Source organism: Parambassis ranga, chromosome 5 (assembly GCF_900634625.1).
Source record: "Parambassis ranga chromosome 5, fParRan2.1, whole genome shotgun sequence".
NCBI classification, from domain to species: domain Eukaryota; kingdom Metazoa; phylum Chordata; class Actinopteri; family Ambassidae; genus Parambassis; species Parambassis ranga.
Genome location: NC_041026.1, coordinates 25,480,098 through 25,497,709, shown reverse-complemented (window position 1 = coordinate 25,497,709; position 17,612 = coordinate 25,480,098). Strand labels below are relative to the sequence as shown.

The window sequence follows — 17,612 nt, the reverse complement described above, 5'->3', positions numbered from 1 at the left end:
AATATATATGCCATATATATGCCTTTAGTGAGGAATTACAGCATCTCATAATTGCTATTTCAAAGGCAATATAGGGTAAAAAGCCCAGATCAAAATGGGCTCAGTAGTGTGTATGGCCTCCACGTGCCTCTGGCAAATGCCAATCGCCCTGCACGGTGTTGGGCTGTAAGCACAAGCCCCACTTATAGACGTCGGGCCCTCATACCACCCTCATGGAGTCTGTTTCTGACAGTTTGAGCAGAAACATGCATATTAGTGGCCTGCTGCAGGTCATGTTGCAGGGCTCTGGCAGTGCTCCTCCTGCTCCTCCTTGCACAAAGAAGGAGGCAGCGGTCCTGCTGCTGGGTTTTTGCCCTCCTACGGCCCCCTCAACGTCTCCTGGTGTACTGGCCTGTCTCCTGGTATCTCCTCCATGCTCTGGACACTGTGCTGAAATGGTCTGTGGTCAGCACCTGCAGAACCTCTCCTTTATAGGGCTTGTCTTGATAACTGCCTCTCATTTCCACCTGTTGTCTGTTCCATTTGCACAACAGCAGCTGTAACTGATTCACAATCAGTGTTGCTTCCTAACTGGACAGGCTGACTTCACAGAAGTGTGACTGACTTGGAGTTACACTGTGTTCTTTAAGTGTTCCCTTTATTTTTTTATCAGTGTAAAGCACAAAATGTCTTTGATTTAGTATAAAACCCAGAGAATAAAGTTCCATGTTTTTTTGTACAAAGAGGCCTCTTGTGCCAGCCTTTCAGCTCACAACATTTGGTATTTCCCCACAGTTATGAATATATCTGCGGCTCCACAGGTAAAATGGATAGCAAACAGATGTAATCATCCTCCCATCCTGTCTTACAGCATAACCTTCACTCTTCCAATCTGTTCATCCACATCACTGCACAACCTGCTTCATCTGCCACTCTGTAGCAATCATGTAACCATAACAGCAAGGCAAGAGTTCCTCTAGCCTCGGTCTGCAGGACTGGAGCAAGTTCAACAACATAGACAGAGAAGGAAATTAACCCAAAGGGCAACATATATACATAGTAATTAATAATAATAACATTTAATAGGAAGTTATATTCCTTGAATCAACCCCTTCTACTTATATGTTAATTATCGTGAAGCAGAGGAGGGGCTCTAATCTACCACTCCAGTTTTCAAATTAAAGTTTTAATCTAGCCATAGTTCATTTGAAAGTCTCAGCCTGTCTCACCTCCAACTGAAAGTCAGAAAAGCTTCAATCACACCCTTGATCTTGTTTTCACTGGGTTAGAAACTGAGAACCTGCAAGTATTCCCACAGAACCCTCCTCTGTCCAACTACTACTTAATAACTTTGAATGTACCCTTCCATTGCACTACATGCTAAAAAGCCCTTTAACAGCATATGTTTATCTCTTAATGCTGTAACCAAATTTTGGGATCAATCCCATCACTACTCCCTATGTATAGTGTCATGTATTAGTAGAACAGAGGGCACTGACTCAAATGTTACCTCTTCAGTAATTTATTGGCACTGCAGCAAGATTCATATTGCATAAAGTCCTAGATAAGGTTGCTCCACTGAAAAAGAGAGTCTCAAATCACAGGACTGACTGGTTTAATACACATGTCTGAACTCTGCAACAGGTATCGCAAAAGATAGAAATGATGTGATATTCCTCGAAATCAGAAGAATCCTTCAGTACCTAGAAAGACAGTTTATTGATATATAAAAAGGCCCTCCATAAGGCCAGAACATATTATTACTCAATATTAATGGAAGTAAACAAGAACCTGCACTTTTTTCCAACACAGTAGAAAGACATTTGTTTTTTGTTGTTTCTAAGCCAGCTCAGTTTTAGTATGTTGGTGCAACCACAAATTCATTATTCCCTCCTTTTAGCTATGATTTAATTATGCCTGTTTTTCGGGTTATTAATGATATTGAAGAAGTGCTGTAGTTGCTATGATTTTATTTTAGATTTGAAAATATCCATCCTTCTTCTATTAACCCGCTTGTCCCGCAGTGTAGGGCCACGGGGGGGCTGGAGTCCAGTCCATCGCAGGGCAACACAGAGACAGACAACCATTCACACTCACACCTACAGGCAATTTAGAGTGACCAATTACAGAAGGCTGCACCACCATGCCACCCGATTTGAAAATATACACTTTGAAACGTATAGATTTATTTGTAAAATATAATTATATTAACAAACACATGATGTTTGTACTTTTGTTACTGCATGATGTCCACTTCAGAGGCAGAAAATACATTCTTAGCACTGGTCTCACTATGACAACAGCACTGAATGTAAATAAATGGTTAATACAATTATTATTAACTGTTAGCACTGTTTAACTCTCAGTAGCTACATAATGTGGCGCACAGTGGTGGTCTCTTACAGTGTCTTGTTTCCATTTTGTGCTCGCTCCTCTTTCTGTCTACTCTGCACTTCCAGTTTTCTTATATCAGCGTTAAACTGAGTGTGTTCCTTCTCTGCTGTCTCCTTCAGCATGGGCAACTTGGACTGAGCCTTGGCACTTATGTATACATGTTCCAGATGTGAGCTTATGGGGCCTTCATGTCTGGGCCCAGGGGCCCATGACTACTAATCCGTCCCTGACATTGCAATATATCTAGGTATACTGTCGTTCATAAAATCAGTGACATGATTCGGATTCAGGTGGTTCGTATTTAAGAAAAAGCAGTCGGTATATTTAAGAAAATAAAAAAAACTCGACATTTAAAGGCAACACACTGGCATTCATAAGGAGATAAAAGGTCTTATTGAGAACCACGAGGGCTCAGATCCGTGTGGTACGCATGCGCAATGCCGCGCCACACTGCCCGCGCCGGTGGTGAATGCAACGGGAAGAAATTCAACTGCGTGATCTGGAACAGACAGGCGGAGGCGGCGGGAGCTGCACTTTTTAGGGATTACGCTGCACATTTTACACCCACCCCGAGAAAGAGTGACTGGAGAACAGGTAAGATGACTGAATCGTGGCCACCCCTTGCAGTTTAGCGTTTACAATGCCCAGTAACATCGTGACTGAGGCCCGGTCGGTGGATGCATCAACAGCGTAGACGGTGTGATGCCGCATGTCGGCTTTCCGAGTTCAAAACAAACGTGACGAAGTAGATTTTAAAATGTTGGTACGTATCGTAGGTGTATTTGTTTAATTCCCGGCGCGTCCCATTCTTATTTCTTGTAGTGGCTGCGTTAATATGTCTGTGTGCTTTCTCACTTGGTGAAGTTTGATGCTTTTTATTTCCACGCCACTCGCATGCAGCAGGAAAAGTATGAAAAAGTAGGCCTAGCGCGAGGCCCAGAAGAGCTGTGTGAGTGACAGTTGCTCGGCCAATCACCAGCTAGTGTCCCGCCCACAACACTGTCGGTCGACTAGTCAGGTTTGTCTGAAGCGCTGACGTATGTGTTGGTTTCCCTCTTGCCACGCCCACTGGTTATAAAACACCGGACAATAAAGTGTCAGTAGTGGTTGCAGTGAACAACAATAGGAAACCTGGAAGAACGCAACGCTACGTGTCCCCGTCGTATTTTACTGTAATAAAACCATTTGGACGTTAAATATATCGGAAGCGTTTTTGAAGAAATGCGAAAATGGAGCATGTGATTTTGTCCTTATTACAGTAAAACATCAAAACACAGTAAAACATTACATAATACATGTAGACCTATGATTATCATCTGCTTCCTGACTCTCAGTGGCGCCTTCCCAACCTGCGCTTTGTGCGCTGCCTGTGTCGCTGTAAGTCTAGCTCCCTGCACGCGCAATAAAAATACCCGGTTTTTAAAGTCGTGCATTTGCTACTAGGTCGTTGGTCCCTTTAATATCTGAGTATGACGCTACATTCTACATGCGGATGACCATAGTGGTCCGTGCCATTGTCTCCCATTGTGTCTATGTGAAATCCACTGAGCAGAAAACACGTGGGCCGAGTAGTGTGGAGATATCCGGTTTGTAGGTTGCGCTGAAAGGCAGTTACTCCAGACAGCCTCCGCTATGATGACCAGAGTCGGCTATATCCCGGGCGAAAGTAAGATGTAATGTTATATTACGTAAATAGTTATACTTGCATTAAATGCGTCGGTATGTCAATCTGTTCATGTGCTACATGTCTGACAACGAAGCGCTGTTAGTCAGAGGGTATTTCTCCTCTTTTAGATGATCCTACTGCCACCAAGCCTTTTATTATTTAGCTGAATGTCTGAACATCATCAGCAGGCTGCAGGCCTGGATTTGTTAAAAGCTAATGGTTAAGGACCTAGATAATGCTATGTTACTGTTGGTGCTTCAGTCTGGTGTTAGTTTGGTGCATACTTGCCTCCCTTTTGCAGGGAGGGGTGCTTGCTGTAGAAGATGAATAAATCATTCCTGTCATTACTTTAATTTCTCTCTTAATTAAAATAATACTGGAATTACATGCTAAATAAAAACATGTGGCCAATCGTTACCTCTACACCTTAACTAGTGATTGATGACCATTTGATGTTAGCTACATCTTCATGGGCATGGCTCCCCTTTATCTGTCTCTTTTTGTGCTCTTTACCCTGTGCTGCACCATGTTATACGTGTAATCTGTAGCTTGTGTGCATTTACAGTGGTATCATATATTTCCATGGCCTGGACAGCACTATTGTTCTGCTGGCACAAAGGTGGTATCTTACATGCAGTGATTGTGAGACAAAGCTGTCTGTAAAGACCTTGATAGTAGCTTGTGTTGTATTGCCTGTTAGACAAAATAAGGGTCTCTCTCAGAGGTCATATAAGTTTAGTTTTTAATCAGTATGTTTATTGGATATTGTGTGTATGTACAGGAAGCGAGCCTTGATGTGGGCAGTATGAGTAAGACGCCCCCTAACAGAAGAGGGATTACATTTGAGGTGGGAGCTCAGCTTGAGGCTAGAGACAGCCTCAAAAACTGGTGAGTCACTCCTTTGCTCATTCCTCCCCATCCATGTTACCCTGTGTCCTGTCCTATTCATCTCATACAAATTCTCATCCTCTACTTTCTGGGTGTGAGTTATCTTGAGTAGAGCCACTCTAACCTTTCATTGCATCATTGCTTGGGTGTAGTGTCCACTAAAGTAAATTATATTTTAAGGCATACTACCAGTTTACATGAGATAAAACAATAATCCTTAATCAGGTCACATTGCTGTTTCAAGAACAACAGAGGGTGCAGCCTTTTATAAGGCAATTTTAAAGGGCCAGTAGAATTACATATTATTTCCTCACTTCTCTATGTAGACATAAAAATACAAGTTGTACAAGACAGTGGCCCTCTATTAGTAAAACATTGTAAAAACAGATTGACCAGAGGTTATAACTCTAATGGAGTCTCGAAGTGGTAATTGTAATGAAAAATCCCAGTACTGCTGTGAGCATACCATCTTCTATCCATCTCATAATTCATTGTTGTTTTATACATACATTCCTAAAGACTTTCTGACCTCTTTGTACATTTGTGATAAAGTATAAGGACCATAAACAAGTAGAATTATTATTTCCTTTCCCTTCTCAGTCACACATTATTGAATTTACTCATGTAGGTATGCTGCCAACATAGAGAAGATTGACTACGAAGATGAAAAAGTGTTAATCCATTACCGCCAGTGGAGCCACCGTTACGACGAGTGGTTTGATTGGACAAGTCCCTACCTGAGACCTGTAGAGAGAGTTCAACTGAGGCGGCAGGGCCTGAATGACAACGGACCTATACCTGTGAGCTCAGACAGCTTTTCACTTTTGATTTGAGCTGCATGAAGAAATTGAAAATTGTGCCCCAGTGATCTTTAGCTTTTGTTCTATTGTGCATTACTACATTAGGAGGTTCCTTATTCATCTTTCTGGAAAAAATATGATACTTGGGTTTTATATGCATTCACTAAAGGGTATCTGCTATATTTACTTCCAATTTAAAATTCTTATTCTCTTCTAATAAGAACAATAATAGATTTGTGTGCATCTAATAGCACCACCTCCCATTTTTAAGATTTTAACAACGGAATGTCCTTGATCAAATGTTCCATTCCTTTAGGGCTTTAACGTGAATGACAAAGTGTTGGCCAGCTGGTCAGACTGCCGTTTCTACCCTGCTAAGGTCATTTCAGTCAATAGAGATGGTGAGTATCAGTAACCTTAAGAATCTGTTTTGGGTCTTAAAAGTTAAAAACAGGAACTGTACTGTTTGGTTTGAACTCTGAAGTGTTAAAAGTCTCAAAAAGTATTTTCTTTTTTTATGATTAGAATTTTATGGGTTGACTTATAGTAAGGTGGAGGAGCAACAAACAAATTAAAGCTGCAAGCAGCATTGCGGCCCCTCGCACACCTTGCGATCCGCGGGGCCATCGCTATCTCCTCTCCTATGCTCTCCTCTCATTTCCAGAGACGTACAACAAACACACGTTTACAACAGAAATTTCCTGCTGCCAGCAGGTGGTGCTGTGATGGTATCATCCTATTAGCATATATATCTGTTCAGACTCGGGTTCATAGCAGTACTGTAAGATTTTGTCCACATTGCATGAAGTATGTTGGTGGTACTGCAGAAAATACAGTGTTTCTTTGTAATGGCCCCCGCCACATCATAACACTTTTGAAAGAGTTTTGGAATGCGTTTTTTGTCTCCTTTGATGACATCAGTTGACTAGGGGCTATTATTAGGGGGCGCTATAGAGCCATTTTCCCATGTGCGTTTCAAAAGTCAGCAAATTTCAAAATTTTTCAGCTGAATGAATTTTTCTACCAAGTTTGGTGAGTTTTGGGGCATGTTAAGGCCTCCAAAAAGGCGATCTGAGGGGGGGTAATAATCCCTAGGGTTTCAATAGGGCTCTCACACATTTCGTGCTTGGGCCCTAATTTACAAAAAATACAAAACAAAACAATTATCCATCTTAATGTGGGTCACTCTGAGAGGATAGTGCATGATAGAAGTCTAAAAGTATTTTCAAAAATTGAGAGAAAATTGCATTGTGCAGCATTTTTGAAGCATTGTTTGATTGTTTGTTTTGCTTTATCCTCCAGCATCCTACACTGTGAAGTTTTATGATGGTATTATCCAGACAGTGAAGGGGATACATGTAAAGCCTTATATTAAACAGGTACATTTATTTACATTTAGTGATCATAAATATTTGCATTCAGTGTAATATCTCATTTTTCCCTCGAGTTCCATTTCAACTCTACACTTTCTCTTATTCTGCAGAGAAGTGGAGTTAGTGGAGGAAAGTCTCGGTTTTCTGAAAGGAACATGGTTAGGAGGGCCCCAAATCGCAGGAGGCCCCAGGAAAATGGGGGTCCAAAAAACAAGCGAGCCAGACGCAGCACTTCAGACCAGGAGGACAGCATCAGCGAGGACGAAGAGCATGAAGAAAGGATGATAAATGAGAAAACTAAGAAGACAAATGGTGAGCTTGAGCTTGCAACCACTGTGAAACAGGAAGAGGAAATATCAGAGGAAGGAGGCCAGAACACAACCAGGGATGGAGAAAATGGGACAGTACTTACAAATGGAGTAAAGATAAAAGAAGATGATGAGCAAAATATGGACATGTGTCATGTAAATGGAGAAGTGAAGAAAGAAGAGGTGAAAACGGAACAGAGGGGAACAAAGCCATACACAGAATCGTCAAAGCCATATACAGAGTTGCCCACTCAGACGTCAGCACTGACAGAGCAGGTGTCTGTCACTATGACAACCACAGAATCCAATAAAGATGTGGAGAAGAACCCACACGTCCAATCAGAGAGCCCTCAGCCTGCAACTGCAGTGCCGCCTCCCCAGCCTGTGAAGCGTAAGTGTTAATAAACCAAATAAGCAGGAAGGATATTAGATCTGTAGGGCTGTGAAAATAAATCCGTGATATATATATATATAGGAGTATTTCGAAGATTAAAAATCTTACTTTAAGCCTTTCTTTTGTGTTTGATAGCTGTAAGGAAGCAGGGTTTCCACAACCCTAACCGATTCAGCAGAGAACCATGTGAGTGCATCCTAATACTTTAAAACCCAATGCAGTTACCATTCATGTCCTTACTCATTCACGCATTTCGCTTTACACAATCTGCTTACGTTTTTCCATGTTACAGTGTATCGAGTTATCAAAAACCAACCTCCACCTGTTCTATCCATCAACCTCGACCACAATCCGTTCAAATGCAGTGCTCCTGGCTGCACAAAGTCATTCCGTAAGGCCAAGTTGCTGCATTACCATATGAAATATTATCATGGTGAGGAAACGCCTCCCGAGGGGGATCGCAGCCCCACCCGGAGTGTCCAAACCAGGGCCTCTGACAAACAGTCCACTGCTGCTGGTTTAGAAGGCACGAAGAGAAGGCGCACCATCTCTGCTTCCATGCGTGAGTTCCTCTCCAGGTTTTGAATTAGCTGAGTATGTGTACAATGCTCATGTCAGTTGTGTGCCCTTTATGAGATGTTGTAATGACTAATCACTTATAAAACTACAAATCGTAAATGTATTGCACATCCTGCCTTGTGTAGAGATCATGGTTTTGTACTTACAGTTGGTCTTTGATTTTTTTTTTTTTTTTTCCAGACTGTGTTGGAACTGCTGCAGCTCCCCGTGGTGAGGTGAAGACAGCAGGCAGGCGCACATCAGCTCCGCCTGCTGTCAACACCCAGGGCAATCAGCAGAGGGCACTGTTGAGAGAGAAGAGCAAGGAAAACCAGCTGGACAGGAACGGATGCCAGCTGCAGGACAAGGACTCAGACAAAAGTGGCTTTGATAATGGTCAGTATGATGCAGTGTGTTATTTGCTTACTGAGAAAGAGGTTGCATGTTCTGTTTTAGAGCCCTACCTGTTCACTATATTCTGTATTTAATGCAAATACTAAGCTGCACTGAGTTTAAACTCTTGTCACTTAACAATCCCCAGGGTCGGTAAAAGATAAATTGAAAGAAAAACCAAAGCAGAAGGACTTCCTCCGCATTAAACTAAAGAAGAAGAAGAAGAGAAAGAAGGCCAAGTCGGGTAAGACGTGGGTGCCAGGCATAGGGCTGCCTCACATATCTGCCGCTCTGCATGTGCTCTCACTGTGACATAGTGGGAAAAGGCTATCCTGCAAAGCATAAAGTGCCTTATTCACTCCTCTTGGTGTGGTGGCTGAGTCTGTGTGTGGGTGTAACTGTCACTCCATTATGCCAGTCGAGTTCCAACTCATCTCTCTTAAAAAATAGTCATAGCTTCCTTTTTCATTTTTAGACAATAATACATGTAATAAACCCAATTTATAAGGTGGCACTGACATTTACTGATCAACGCTTCTGTTATTATTAGCTAGCATTCTGACTGTTTACATCACACATTTTAATGCCTGAATTTTGGGCAGCATGGATTTTGTCCAATTAATTGTCCCTGATTGATTGTTCTGTTGTCCAAAATGTATGTTTGTGCCACATTTTGTCACTTCCTGGTAGGACGTTTGTTTGGCATTTTCAAAGCTGACATTTTGTTCTACATCTGCTTCCCCCCTCCCTGTATTAACAGACTACACAGGTAGTGAGGAGAATATTGACATCTCAGTATTGGGTCTTCAGTCCAAATTGAATTTTCCACTCAAATCCCCCCCCTCACACAATCACAAGCCTGAGGCCTACACCAGCAGGCCTGGATACAGCTACTCAGAGCAGATACTTGTGGATGGTGGGTATCTCTGACAGTGTGTGTGTGTATAGTGTTGCAGTTAGTGTGTATACATTACTTCCTCTTTTTACATTCTTCTTCTCCCTTTGGATTCAATCCATCATGCTGCTAATTCTGTTTAGCTTGCATCACACCTGGTACCTGTGTACAAATGTTGATGCTTACATCAACTCATGTTGATGCAAGTTTTAACCCATGGTTGATTGAATTCTGAGCTAGTCTTTGCTGCTATGGCTTGCTTCATCTTAGTACCTATAAACGTTGTTTAATCCTCTCATACAAGTTACAGTATCTTAATTGAGCTGCAAAACCATTTGTTGTTTGTTTCATTGTAGACGATGATAGCATTAGTGACTGGTCCACTGACAGCTGTGGGTGGAGTGACGATGACTTGGAGGTGGATTTGGACATCACTACACCACCTCTGAGTGTGGACTCTGGTGCTGTGGACACCAGTGACCAAGAGATAGTGAGATGTATCTGTGAAGTGGAAGAAGAGAATGACTTCATGATCCAGGTGAGTTTGTTGTGACAACACATGATTTGACCCATTTTAAGGTAGCAATCATGGGGTGGCAAAACTGTAATTTCCTTTTTTGTTAGTGTGAAGATTGTTTGTGCTGGCAGCATGGCACCTGCATGGGCCTGATGGAAGACAATGTTCCAGACAGGTACACCTGCTACATCTGCAGAGACCCACCAGGTAAGGAAAGCTGATGGCTATAGTCTTCATAGACACTAAATATGAGCCAGACAATCATCATCGATTACGTTTATATATTATGTCTGTATAACAGAATCTTTGATGATGTTCCATAAAAATTGTTCTTTAAAAATCCACACTTGTGTGTTCCCACACAACAGTGGACAACAGTGTTTCCTGCTAAAATATGAACACTGTCCCAGTATACCAAGCACATCTCCCATTATGCTTCTAATTATAGAACTAATTATAAGGGCGGGGGGGAGGGAATTCGCTGCATCCTCGCATGCATAGACAGTAAAATAAGGCCGCATTAGAGCTGCAGCTTTATTGTTTTAATGTAACTTAAAGGCACACAACCTCTCTCTCCGTACACACCCACTCTTGCACACACTCAAAGAAAAACAACTTTTTTTTGTAGAATGCTATATATTAAGTATACTCAATATATAATACACTTTTTTGTGGACTATATCCCTAATATATATTAACATATACGAAGTTTTTGCATATTTAGGCTCCCCCCGGTCACCACATTGACCGTTTTGCTGTGGGAAACCCTGCACAACCACCCAGTTAGAAGAGTGCAGATGCAGTCTAGTTTGACAGATCTCAAACTAAACTAAACTGATTACCTTGTGTTCTTCTTAGGTCAGAGGCAGAGTCTGCGCTATTGGTATGATCGTGAGTGGTTGATCAATGGTCATATGTATGGCCTTTCCTTCCTGGAGGAGAATTACTCTCACCAAAATGCCAAGAAGATCACCACCACACACCAGCTGCTGGGAGACGTGCACCATGTGGTGGAGATCCTCAACGGACTGCAGCACAAGATGAACGTCTTACAGTGAGTATTGGCATATTTATTATTGAAACCCTTAGGATTATTATTTTTTTTTTTTTTTTCCCCTGAGATCGCATTTTTTGGGGCCTTAACATGCCCAAAAACTCACCAAACTTGGTAGAAAAATTCATTCGGCCGAAAAATTTTGAAATTTGCTGACTTTTGAAATGCACATAGGAAAATGGCTCTATAGCGCCCCCAACGCGTAGCCCCTCTGGTCGGTTTGACACAGGATTATGAAAATTGGCACACATGTGTATCACCCCAAGGCGCACAAAAAAGTCTCTTGGACCCCCCCTCCAAACCCAACAGGAAGTCCGCCATTTTTATTTTTTTTGTAATTTTTGGCGATTTCTGACCCTGCTATAAAACTTTTCACGCCTCGCATACTTCATGCAATTGAGCTGTAATTCACTGTGCCCACTCAGGACACCATAGGGAATAGACGCACTCCAAAACTCTTTTAAAAGTGTTACTGTGTGGCGGGGGCGTGGCCTCAAAGTTGACCATTTGCCATTACAAAGGAACTCGCTCTATTTTATGCAGTACTACCCATATACTTCATGCAATGTGGACAAAATCTTACAGTACTGCTATGGACCCGAGTCTGAACAGATATATATGCTAATAGGATGATACGGTCATAGCGCCACCTACTGGTAGCAGGAAAGTTTGGTTGTAAACATGTGTTTGTTGTACATCTCTGCAATACATACAATACATACATCTCTGCAAAAGAGAGCATAGGACAGGAGAGTATAGGAGACAAGAGCATAGGAGAGAAGACGGCGATAGCCCCGTGGATCGCAAAGGTGCGCGAGGGCCCGCAATGCTGCTTGCAGCTTTAATTATTCTGATTAAAACGGATTAATTGTGTTTATAGTTTTGATTCTGTATACACAGTGTTTTTTTTCATCTGGCTTTTCAGGAGCAGCACCCACCCTGACCTGCAGCTGTGGCGGCAGCCATGGAAGCATTTGGAAAGATTTCGGATCGGCTTTGATTCATGTCGAAGCAGCAATGCAGCTCCATCTCCTGTCACACCTGAGGAGGACATGAGTCGAGGGGAAATTTTAATGTCCAACGCTCTGGAGAAGTTAACTCGGGCTGCTACAGCTGCCACCTCCTCTCCATCCTGCTCCTCCTCACCTTTCCCATCCTTCCAGGACTCGTACATTACCAGTGAACACTGCTACCAGAAACCCCGGGCATATTACCCAGCAGTGGAGCAGCGGCTGGTGGTGGAGACCCGGCAGGGCTCTGAGCTGGAGGACAGCATGAGAAGCACAGAGGAGCTGCTTGAGCGGGAGCAGCGCTACGGAAGCCTGCTGGAGATAGACAAGCCCAAATCAATAGACGTCACCAACAAGGTGGGAGTTTATTCCAATAATATGAGTGGAGCGCCACTGTAAAAATCTGAAAGTTTACTTATTTAAGCTTTGTCACAGTGATCAAATTTTTCCATCCAAGCAAATCAAAGTTGCTCAGGTTATTCAGGAATTTGGGTTAGGAGCTGCATTTGAGATCGCAGATGTCGAATTCTGTCACCTGGGACATTATCCAAATCCTGCAGGCCTTTAAGTATAAAGCAATGTCTGAGCGAGTGCTGCATTTATCTGGAGATTTAACATTGAGTGAGTGGCAACAGCGCAAATGTAAACTTCTTGTTACTTTTAGGCATGCATTCTCTCTACTTTTGATATTGCAGATATGTTCAGATAGTTACCAGCACAGAAAGCATTTGTAATTTCTTTTGAGCTCTTTTCCTCCTGCCTTCTCTAAAAATGCATGTCCTCACCCAGAGGAATGTATTTTAAGTAGTAAAAACACATCTGGCACTCCCACGGTCAGGTGCATGTGTAAAAATGGCTTGGTGTGAATGATCTTTAATACTGTGTGTGCATCTTGTGTTGAAACAATGTTGATTATTTTACCAGTAAGTAACTATTGTCTAATTTTACATGAATTCCTAATTTCCCAATTGGGATTAATGAAGTTAATCTTAATCTTAACCTCTCTAGGCTTCAATATGTGGCTCCTGGTCACATGCTGAGCGCAAAGAGGAGGATGGTAAGGAAGGTGGAGGGGCTGCCGATTACAGCAGACAGCATCAGCAGTGGCAGATCAACCTACTGGATCACATAGATGCAGTCCAGGACGAGGTCTCACACAGGATGGACTTCATTGAGAGGGAGTTGGATGGTAAGACTGGGTACAGTATTCTAAACCAGGGTAGCTAACCCGGTAGGCCATGATCAGTATATTGGAATAAAAAATAAGGATTTGAGAACACTCTGGTCAATGTGGGATGAAACCAACCCATTATATGTAAGGATGTCCTAACTTCTGGTTCTTATTGTGCTCTTCAGTGCTAGAGAGCTGGCTGGACTACACAGGGGAGCTGGAGCCTCCTGAACCTTTGGCTCGTCTGCCTCAGCTCAAACATCGCATGAAACGGCTGCTAACACAGCTGGGCAAGGTGCAGCAGATTGCACTCTACAGCTCCACATGAGGGCGCCAGAGAACAGCAGCAGGTTCACTCACCACGGAGCATGTAGAAACTTGGCAGTAGAGGGAGCTTTCTGGTCTCTGGCTGCAGAGATGATGATATTAATGCAAATCCAAGAGTTAGATGGTTGAGCACATTCACTCAAACCTGACCTCTGCTGCTGTATCTCCTTTTCAAACCGTTCTGTGTGGTAGAATTCAATGCTGCCACCAGTTGGTGTCATATATGAATATTTATATGGACATGTATGGAAAGTTGGCATATTAAATCAGGATTAAACAAGAAGTAACCTCGTAAACGCAGGAGAAAATCCCTAGGACCAGATTACACTTCTGTGACTCCCATGCAACTCGAAACCTTATGAATGCCTTTGTCCAAGCTACTGCTTAAGGTCGCCCTGTCTCTCTCAGTACAGTGCTTTACATGCAGAAGCTTTATATTCAAACTAATATTGAGTTCATTAACCTACACTCTTTGAAATAGTTTTGGACTCATTTTCAAATGGTCATTTCGTTCCCTTTTTGTATTAATTATTTCCCATAGTTTAGCTTTGGTCATCTGTCATGCCATACCTTAACCTGAAGGTCTTGCTATAAACATGGACAGAGTGAAATAATTGGTTCTGTTTTTGACCTAATCATTTTAGAATTTGTTTTCTTCTACACTGTGAAGTTATTTTTGTCTGGTATCAAAGGTATCTTATTTTCAGCATCTGAGACAAACACAGTCGTGATTTATGTTTTGTCTTAAGCTGAAAAGCTTCTTTCCCTACAGTCTGCTCATCGTGTACCCACTTTATTCCCATGGTTTATACTTTTTGCATTGTTGTTGCTGCAGCACTTGACCGATGATTCACTGAAAACTGTAATGTGGACTTGTCTCTTAATCTAGCATTTTGTGTCATCCATAAATATTACTTAGAAAACCTGTATTTTTTCCTTGTTTGGTTTCATCTGTTTATTTACAGTATTTTGTTATTTGTAAATATGCTATTCAAACGGTGTTCTTGTTTATTGACAATGTTCTCCTAATACAGATATTGTATGCTACTGTACTGTAAGTGTCTGGCTTAGAAGCAGGGAAAATGTCCAAAACAATGCAAACACATTTCCTGGTATATAAATAAACTGTCATTGTTATTAATCACCATGAAACTGTACTTGGGCTGCTTTCTCATTATGCCTCTGATATGTTGATCAGGCTTTGATGTAACATGGTTGTTTTCACAGCTGATACACAACTTAACTGAAAGCAGCACTACCTGCTAGTTGAAGGCGTGAACTTGTATGTGGGAGCTGGAGAAAATGAATCAAGGCTTTTCTGCTAAGGTTCCTGCCATCTCACTTTACCAGTGATCCACAACAGCACGGGATCACTGGATGCTCTGGAAAGCTAGAACTGGCACAACTTATGAGAGAGAGAGAATAAAAATAGAAAAAAAATGAAGGATTGCATGCATTCTTTGATGTACTGTTTTATGGCATAGCCGATTTGTGTGGTTACATAATCAGATTGAAAATGGGAACTTGATGGGAAGTGTAATCGTTTAATCTCCAAATTTTGAGCCAGCATCATGTGGTGACAGAGTGAGAGGAATATTAATATAATTCTCACAAAGAAGCAGTTCTTTGAAATTGTCACAAAGGACTGCTTCATCTGTTGATCTGAGTGTGATTGACTAAGCTATTACAAAAAAGTTCAATGTTAAAAAATGTGACCCCCCCCATAGTAAAAAAACTCTTTGACCTCAGACTTGAGCTGTTCAGCTTTTATTTTTCCTCTTGACCGAAACTGCTCTGGCTGCTGCATAGCTCACATAAAGCAGACCTCACAGTACTTTTGTGTACAGTGACAGACAGCCTTATATTTCTTTATGTCTGCAATTCTGTTCAGTTTTTCAGCCTTTCGTTGTGGAAGATTGTGGAATTTAATTTTTGGAATTTGGAAATTCTGTGACCTACAGGTAGCCTACATGCAAAAATATCTGGGTATAATTAGTTTGATTGCTGCAAAGCTTCTTGTGTTTCTCGTTCTTTTTCTTTATTAATATTCTTTCTTTTTAGGACATGGGTGCTTTGAGTTGAGTTTTCAGCTCAAATGAATGGAGAATTTTATCCAAACCCCTCTTTGACCTTCAACTACTTGCTCATGCTCTAAACTACAGAAACCATTAACCTATCATTCTGTTCAGAAGGGCTAAAACTCTGTTAGAGTTTAACTGACGGACACCATTCAAGTTTTAAACTACTGACAAAAGGTTGAACTATTAAACTTATGTTACAATGGTTGCTCAATTGGGTTTTGAAGTAGAAGCGGTTTTAAACAATTCACTAATTTTGGGCTGTCCAGATTTTAACAGTAGTGTGTATTGCGAATGAAATCGCAGTTTTTTAGAGCATTCTAAAACAGTCTTTGTTTTACACGGTTTTCTATTTTTTTCATAAATGCCTCCGTTTGGTTTCTTTAAGTGGTTTTTTGAGAGGTTGCAAAACTCAATGTCTCTATTATAGCAGATTGAGAGGGAGATAGGAGCAGCAGTTAGGGGTCTGTTTACACACAAACATGTGTTGCCAGAGACACAAGAACAGCTTTACCTGCTTATATATCAGACTCTAAACATTATGTCTGTCATTTTTTATAACTACTCAGCTGTTTACTACTTTTCCACAATAGAATCCTGCAGCCTGTTCTTCCTTTAGACTTCAGGTATTATTACAGCCTCAGAGGTCAGGCAGGAGGCTTGAGCTGTCGACATGTTGTGTCTTCTTTTCTTTTAGGCCGTTATCTTTAGGGGTCTCCAGATCGAATCATTTGTTTCCATCCTCTGCTTCCTCTTCTCTCATACCAACCTCACTTTAACATTAGTGTATAGCACAGAATGTTCAGACTCAGTGATGTCATTGTCAGAGTGGGAGGAGAAAAGTCAAACCAGTTTCTTTCTCTCTAACCTGCTCTCATGCTGCAGCTTTCATCAAAGAGGGAACATTTTTTATCATGTCAAAGGAAAATTCATTGGCTTTCAAACAATGAGACCCTCAAAGCTGTGAGCCGAACTCCCTCACACAGCCCAATAGACTTCCATATCAACTGAGACAAAGATTTTCTAACAAAGCCAGAAACCTCACACTTGTTTATCTTGTCAGCGCCACATGGTTTGCATGATGGAAACAAAAATCACATGGTCCAGTAGAGCCACATCTTGGGATTCATAGTTTATATTTTTCTTCCCATAAATGCCTCCGTTTGGTTTCTTTAAGTGTCAAGTTGTTTGAGAGGTTGCAAAAGTCAACGTCTCCATTATAACTGATTAAGAGGGAGATAGGAGCAGCAGTTTGTCTGTTTACACACAAACATGTGCCACAGAGACACAAGCACACACAGAAAACAGCTTTACCTGCTTAGATATCAGACACTAAACATTATGTCTGTCATTTTTTATCACTACTCAGCTCTTTACTACTTTTCCTAAATGCTACAGCCCGTTCTTCCTTTAAGCTTTTATTACAATCTCAGACATTGTCTCCTGCCTGACCTTGTGCTGCATTCATGCCTCACACAGCTCATGCAGTGGAAGGTCAGGCTGGAGGCTTGTGCTGTCCACATGTTGTGTCTTCTTCTCGGCTCGTATCTTTAGGTGTCCCCACAGAGAATCTTCTGATTCCAAACTCCATCCTCTGCTTCCTCTTCTCTCACACCAACTTTATGTCACATTCATATCTCCTCTTTTCAGCTTCTTCAGCAATGCAAATCCTTCATCATGCAGCAATTAAACACATTTTCTTCAGAAAAGGCTTTGTCTAGTTCTTTTTACTGCTGCAGTAATTATTTAAGTACACTCATATAACTGCACTGATTTGGTTTACTTAAGACGGTTCCGTTTGTACTGT

At 41.6% G+C, this 17,612-nt stretch overlaps 1 protein-coding gene across 2 annotated transcripts; it reads left to right on the top strand.

Annotated features, from left to right (window-relative positions):
- The first annotated feature begins 2,824 nt into the window (after positions 1 to 2,824).
- On the top strand, positions 2,825 to 15,453 carry phf20a (PHD finger protein 20, a). 2 transcript variants are annotated; one of them, XM_028406507.1, is made up of 17 exons: positions 2,825 to 2,967; positions 4,821 to 4,927; positions 5,556 to 5,727; positions 6,044 to 6,128; positions 7,030 to 7,106; positions 7,211 to 7,799; positions 7,938 to 7,988; positions 8,095 to 8,364; positions 8,562 to 8,756; positions 8,902 to 8,997; positions 9,514 to 9,669; positions 10,005 to 10,186; positions 10,273 to 10,372; positions 11,024 to 11,219; positions 12,145 to 12,586; positions 13,238 to 13,418; positions 13,586 to 15,453. In XM_028406507.1, exons 2-17 carry the CDS (start codon positions 4,845 to 4,847, stop codon positions 13,726 to 13,728), a joined length of 3,018 nt encoding a protein of 1,005 aa, XP_028262308.1. In that variant the 5' UTR covers positions 2,825 to 2,967; positions 4,821 to 4,844; the 3' UTR covers positions 13,729 to 15,453. The 2 variants fall into 2 exon arrangements, with proteins under 2 accessions (XP_028262308.1, XP_028262309.1); XM_028406508.1 differs by lacking the exon at positions 9,514 to 9,669.
- The last annotated feature ends 2,159 nt before the right edge of the window (positions 15,454 to 17,612 follow it).